The sequence below is a fragment of the Oratosquilla oratoria genome, chromosome 42 (assembly GCF_046742065.1).
Source record: "Oratosquilla oratoria isolate Oo_2021 chromosome 42, ASM4674206v1, whole genome shotgun sequence".
Lineage (NCBI taxonomy): Eukaryota > Metazoa > Arthropoda > Malacostraca > Stomatopoda > Squillidae > Oratosquilla > Oratosquilla oratoria.
The window spans coordinates 12,037,268-12,044,369 of NC_134818.1; the positions used below are offsets into that span (position 1 = coordinate 12,037,268).

The window sequence follows — 7,102 nt, forward strand, 5'->3', positions numbered from 1 at the left end:
TATGCTTCTTTTTCTTCTTTTTTCTTCTTCATCATCTTGTTTTTTTTATCTTCTTTTTCATCATCATCATCTTTTTCCTCCTCTTCAGCCATTTTGATTATCTCCGTTTCGACTCTTTTCTTTCTCATTTTCTTCTCTCGTTCTCTACCAGTTCTCTTTCCTTCTCTTCAACTGCTTTGCTGACGTTCTCTCCACTCTCCCCCTCCTTCCTTTGTCTTCATCTCCCCCACTTATCTTGCTCTCCCCCTTCTAAATGGGTCTTCCCCCGTTCCCCACCCTTTTTGATATATCTAATCTCCCCCTTTTGATTCCCCCCTCCTTTATCCGGTCTGCTTTCCTCCCTCTCTCCAATTTGGTCTCCTCCCCCCCCCTACATCCATGTGATCTCCTCCTTCCCCCATTTTTAGTTTTATGTCTCCTCTTTTCATTTCGGTTTCCTCCTCCCCCCCCCTTCCCCAAATTTTGGTTTCTTCCTTCTCCTATTTCGGCCTTTTCCGATCTCCATGATCTCCTCCTGCCTTCCATTTCGGTCTCCCTTGGCTTCAGTTATGGTCTCCACTCCCCCCTCCCCTCCCTTCTCCTCACTCCCCCCCCCCCAGATTGTAATTCCTCCACTTTTCCCTCTCCCCCCCATCCCCCAACCAATTTTCAGCCGACTTCCAATGGGCATTTTTTTCCCTCTTCTTTACTTTTTTTTTTTTTTTTGGGGGGGGGTCTCTCCGCTGTTCTTCCGTTTCCTTCTTCCCCCCTCCCCCCCCCTTCAGCTCTTCCGTCTCCATCTTCCCTTCCCTCTGCCCTTCATCTCTCTTTTCTCTTCAGCATCCCCTTCCAGGCCCTTTTCTCGTATTTTCTCCCCATTCTTTGCGTCTTTTCAATTAATTTCTCGCTCACTTTTTCCCCAACACTCATCTTACTCCTCCTCCCCTTCCTCCTCCTCTTCCTCCTACTCCCCTTCCTCCTTCTCTTCCTTCTACTCCCCTTCCTCCTCCTCTTCCTCCTACTCCCCCTTCTCCTCCTCGTCTTTGTTCTTATTCTCTTCCTACCTTTCTTCCACATTAACCTACCCTTTCTCATTCTGTCTCTACTTCTCCACCTCCTTTCCTTTCTCCTCCTCCTCCTTCCTACTTTTCCTCCTCTTCTTCCTCCTTTTGCTCCTCTTCCTCCTCCTCCTCTTCATCATCATCTTCCTTGTTTTTCTTCTCCTCCTTCTCTCCCACATTAACCTACTCTTTCTCCTTCTACCTCTACCTCTTCACCTTTTCTTTCTCCCCTTCCTTTTCCTCTTCCTCCTCTTCTCTTCCTCTTCTTCCTTTTCCTTGTTCTTCTCCTCTTCCATATTAATATACCCATTCTCCTTCTACCTCTACTTCTCCAACTTTTCCATCTCCTTTTCCTCCTCTTCTCTCTTCCTCTTCCCCATTTTATCTCCCTCCTCCTCCCCCTCCTCTTTCCACCCCTTCTTAGCCAGCTTCTTTTCTCCTTTTGATTCTTATCATCTTTCTCATCTACTCTTCCTGTCTTTATCATGTCCTTCTTCCTTTCTTTTCCTCTCTTCCTTTTCTTTGCTTCATTCACACCTTCTCCTTATATTCTCCTTTTCATTTATTCTTTCATCATTTATTCTTTTCCTCTTTCCATCTTTTCTCCTGGTGCACATTTTCCTTTTTGTTTTCTCTCTCTCTCTTCATATTTTCTCCCTCAATGGAAATTTTTGTCTTTTTTCGTGTGTTCTATCTTCTTATCTTCCGTCCTTTTCTCTCCTGCCTTACTATCTCCCGTTTTTTTTTTTATCGTTTATTTTTTCTTCCTTTGTCTAATAATTCAGAATTTCCCATTTTCTCTCGTTTTCTGTACTCCCATTTTCCATTTTCTCCTCTTTCTTCCCATTTTTCCTCCTAGTCTATCCCCCTCTCTCTTATCATCTCTCTGACCTTGCTTCCTTCCATCCTTTGTTTCTTCATTTTCTCTCTCTCTCTCTCTCTCCTCTTTTTCTCTCCTCTCTCTCTCTCTCTCTCTCTCTCTCTCTCTCTCTCTCTCTCTCTCTCTCTCTCTCTCACGCGTTCCTATCAACTTACCTTTCCCCTCCATCCTCACCCGTCTCCCTCCTCATTCTACATGCTTTGTTAACTAATTTAACCTAACCTAACCTAATCTAGGCTACTTCAGTCTTTCTTCCTCACGAACATTCTTGTTGCCTACTCCTTGTCCTCCTCCTCCTCCTCCTCCTCGTCCTCCTCCTCGTCCTCCACTGGTTCTTTATTTATTTATTTATTTATTTATTTGTTTGTTTATTTTTATTTTTCCCTCTGTATAGCTTTAACATATGTATCTAGGGAATTTCACTTACAGCTGAATAAAATTGTCTGAAATGCATATGAATATATTGTGTACCTTCCCTTCCTTTTCTTGCCCTTCTCTTCTTGCCCCTTCCTAAGTGCCCCTTACTTCCCTTTGTTTGCCCCTCCCCTGCCCCATTCCCTTCCCTTCCCTTCCCTTCCCTTCTTCCTTCCTCTGTCCCCTTTTGCCTCTTCCCCTCATCATTTCCTTCTTTCCTTCTTTCTGCTTTTCCCTCTCTTTTCCAATATATTGTTTTGATTTAATTTAATTGTCTTTCATTACTCTTCCCTTCTTTTACCTTCTCCCTCTCCCAACACGTTTTTCACACTTTCCCCTCACCTACCTTCCCATCATTTCCTTTCTTCTCCTCCCTTCCTTTCCCTTACCTTTCCTCTCTCCTTTATATCTCTCTCTCTTTAAGTTCTCTTTATGTCATTTCAGTTCCCTTGACCTCTCTCTCTTCCCTCCCTCCCCCTTTTGCTCTCTTTATTTTCCATCTTTATTTTCCTTCTTTACCATCTCTCTTCTCTCTTCATTTCTCCTCTCCCCCCACCCTCCCTCCTCCGCCTTTTTCCTTATCTGTTCTTTCCTTTATTTCATTTTCTTTTCCTTGTGCTTATTTTCTTCAGGTTTATTTCTGTTTCGTCCTCCACACCACCCCATCCCCCTCCTGTCGCCCTCCCATCCCCCTACTGTCGCCCTCCCATCCCTCCCCATCTCCCTCCCACATCTCCATCCCACCCACCCCTATATCCCTCCTACCTCCCCGTAAATCCTCCCACTTCCCCACTCCTACATTCCACTCCTCCCTGGGTTTTCTTCTCCCATCCCTCTCCCCTCCCTTCTCTTCCCCCTCCCCTTTCCCTCCCCCTCAACTCCCACCCCCCAGTCCCTCCACCTCTCTTCTTTTACTCTCCTCTTCGCCCAATATCTCCTCCCTCCACTCCCTCCCTTTCCCCCTGTTTCTTCCTCGTCATCTTCCCTCCCACTCCTACTTCCCCTCCTCCCCTCCTCCCCTTTTCCCTTACTCCTACCATTTCCCCCCTCCTCCCTCCCTTCCATCCCTCCTCCCTCCTTTCCCCCTCTTCCCCCCTTCCTGTCCCCTTCTCTCTTCTTCCTCCTCCTCCCTCCTCTCTTCCTCTTACTGTTCCCTTCATCCTCGCTCCTTTCCCATCTCCAACTCTCCTTTCCCCCTCCCACCTCCCTTCCCCTCCCCTTCCCCCGTACTCCTCTTCCCTCCTCCCTCCACGCGTCAGCAAGCCAGCCAGCCAACCTCCTTTCAATAATCGCGCCTGAAATGCCTTCGGTTTTTGTCCTCATCTTTATTCAATCAATAACGTGTATCTCATCCCTCCCAACCCCGCCGCCGCCTCCGCCGCCGTCACTGTTCCTCCTCATCCGGCAGACCTCGTGCCCTTACTCTGCTTCCCTTCTTCTGTCCTCGCAGGTCTCCACGGCAGAACTACGGCCACACCATCGCCCTCGACGTCGGGTTCCTCATGGACAACGTCGCCGCACTCCGGAACTTGAAACACATGCTGAGGTCTTCGGCAAGAGCCTCCCTTGTCTATATGCAGGACCCCTCCTACAGGCAGTTCCCCGGGTACATCAAACTGTACAAAGGAGATACTCTCGTCATTGAGGTGAGTCTCTGGGTTGGTATAGACCAATTGGTCTCTCTCTCACTTTCTCTATCTCATTCCCTCTCTCTCTGTCTCTCTTTCCCCTATCTCTTTCTACCTCTATCTTTCACAACAGTTTATAAAATCGTCTGGCGACAGAATCAAATATAAAAACCCGCCAGCTAAGGAAGGGGGTAATGGGTTAACTTGAGGCTGTGGCTTGTTAGGCTTGTGTCGCGACTCACGAGCCCAAGGACCCGGTTTCGTTCCCCAATGGTTATCAGTGCCTGTCTCCTATCCTGGTTATCTAAGCACTTAGGGCAAAGGTGCCTCCTCCTTCCGCAGGGAAACCTCATTTTCATTTATCTAAACGAGATGTAGCAATTCTTCACCGTTACTCCAACAAAATATCCCATAATCATTCACTTATTGAGTTCAAACTTTTCATGTTTTCTTGCTTTCTGGAAAGATTATTATTCAATTAGATATGAGAATTAAGTACTAAAAGTCGAAGAAATGTATATCTTCATTTGGATAAGCACAACATAGCTTGCGAGCCTTCTCTTCCGCCTCCTCCTCCACTTCCTCCTCCTCCTCCTCCTCCTCCTCCTCCTCCAGCGTCACCATGGTAACCGTTCTCATAGTTACGCAGGCGAATTGGAAAATATCAACTTCTGAGAGTAATTAATACTTGTGTGTTGATAAAGAAGGGCCGGGGAGTACGTGTGTGGTTAAGAACGAGCGAGTTTGTTTTGAATGATGTGTGTGTTTGTGTGTGTGTGTGTTTGTGGGTGATAAGCTTGTTGATCTCTCTTTGAGGTACTCAAATATGTTTTGAGATTATTTTTACTCGCCCCCCCTCTCTCCTCTCTCGCTCTCTCTCCTTTCTCTCTCTCTCTTTCTCTCTCTGTTTTCTCTCTCTCTCTTCTCTCTCTCTCTTTTCTCTCTCTCCTCTCTCTCTTTCTCTTCTCTCTCTCTCTCTCTTTCTCTCTCTCATCGAGTCTCATCTGATAGGAAGCAAGTTCGTAGTAGGGGTTTCATACAACATTAAATTCCATAATTAGAAAATAAAATTCTTCTGGTAAGAGGCACAGCTCTAGCGTTCGTAATGTTAACGGATAACCACTATGCCGAGGTGCACATTTTTTCTTTCGTAATATTGCTTTCATAAGAACCATGTTTAAAAGAAATATCTCAAAAGTAGTTTTTGAGGGACTTTTTGACGAAAATATATGTCGTCTGCTAAATTCTAAAATACAGCATACAGCGCCATCTCTTGATATTAGTTCTGATGACGTCACGATGGATACCAACCCAAGCCATCCCAATTGGTAATTTCGTCCTGTAGCGAAACAGACGATTCCCTCGTTTGAGAGTAGTCTCGACTCCTTAGATATCTCTTGACAACAGGCAAGATGTGTGAATAAACGATATGATTAAGGGTTATCATTTAGAACTGAAATATCTCTCTGAAGAAGATTTCAAATTGGTGCGTCATTGGTGCTTACGTGTCCATGTTAGTTCTGAAATGATGTCTTTGGGCGCTCAAAAAAGTAAGAGTTATATACGTGACGCATTCAATATTTTTGCAATGTGACTATTGACAATCCTGCATCGCGCTCACACTCTGCATCCTAGATGCCACAAGCTTTGTAAACAATGATGTCTACAACGTGATACAGATATTTTTTCATCTCGGCCCTAGTGTGCCAATAAAAAGGATAATTAGAGTGATTTGTTACTACTAGATAAAACTAGTTATTCCTTACACGGCAAGTTATATCCATTTAGATTGTTTACGCACTGTACAAAAACGAAAGTTTTACTACGAGTATTGATAAAAACATACCAATCCATTCCAGCAAATGACAATTTTTTCCTCCTATACTGAACGCCATAACTTCTGCCTTGTTTTGTTATATTTACCTTTGTTGTATTCATTTTATGTAATTTCTTTGTTATTCACATATTATTTCTCCTGTTTTTATTTTTCTAAGCTTATCTATCTGATAAATTTAAGAATAAATTTCCATAAACAATATGTTTTAAAAAAAAAACTTTAGTATTATTGTAAGAGAATCTAGCCCCATCTTTTAGTTCCCCGTGGATGTTCTGTACGGCTATCCTAAGCTTTCTTTTCCTGCCTTTCTGAGTTCTATATGTTATTAAAGTATTATTCTCTTCCTCTTTTCTTCCCAGTCGCGTATTTTCCCCCAGCAGTTCCTTCTTCATTTTCATAATTCCCAAATTTGATATTAAATAGCCTGCAGCACCACCCTACTCAATCACTGTTTATCAAAAACAATGATGATGCATAAAGGATTAACAGAATAACTGACGTCACTACCAAGCGGGTGGCGCCACGATTAGGTTTTACGAGAATGGCCGAAGCAGACGATGTAACTTGAAATTCAAATATAAAACGAAGTAGTTTTTGTACAATTTATCTAGCTATTATTGACTTTGGTAATTGCTAAAAACATATTCCCGTAAAACTAGACACTTTTAATTTTCAAAGTGGTTACACTTTAAAGCCAAACAACCTCGAGGTAAGAAATATTGAAATCTGCATATCCTGGACCAACAGATCAGTATTGGGGGGACTTCACTATTTGAAAAAATCCTGCAATTTTGAGAGATCAACGACACAGATCGTCAGAACGCTACAGGCCATCCAGTTCAATAAGAATTGTGTCAGAGATCACTCCAAGAATTATTATCATCATTATTAGTATTAATATGATTATTATTAACATTGTTATCTTTATCGTGTTTATATTATCACTATTATTATTATTATGATCATTACTATTGTATTACCATCATTATTATTAATATTGTTATTCTTATTATTATTATTATTATTATTATATTACCATTGATATTGTTAATATTATTATTATCATCATTATTATCATTATTATTATCATTATTATTATTATTATTATAGTGTTACCATTATTATTATTATTATCATCATTATTATTATTTTTTTATTATTATTATTATTAATTATTATTATAATTACTATTATATTGTTACCATCATCATTATTATTATTATGATTATTATTATTATTATTATAATTATGATCATTACTATTATTATTATCATTACCATTATATTGTTGCCATCATCATCAT

General features: G+C 41.9%; 1 protein-coding gene across 3 annotated transcripts in view; it reads left to right on the forward strand.

Moving 5' to 3' along the window:
• LOC143021454 (plexin-B-like) overlaps positions 1–7,102 on the forward strand; it is a 224,489-nt gene that overhangs the window by 167,109 nt on the left and 50,278 nt on the right. For all 3 annotated transcript variants that reach the window (XM_076178947.1, XM_076178946.1, XM_076178948.1), the window contains exon 9: positions 3,785–3,980. In XM_076178947.1, the coding sequence (XP_076035062.1) occupies positions 3,785–3,980 (196 nt within the window). The remainder of the gene's footprint in view (positions 1–3,784; positions 3,981–7,102) is intronic.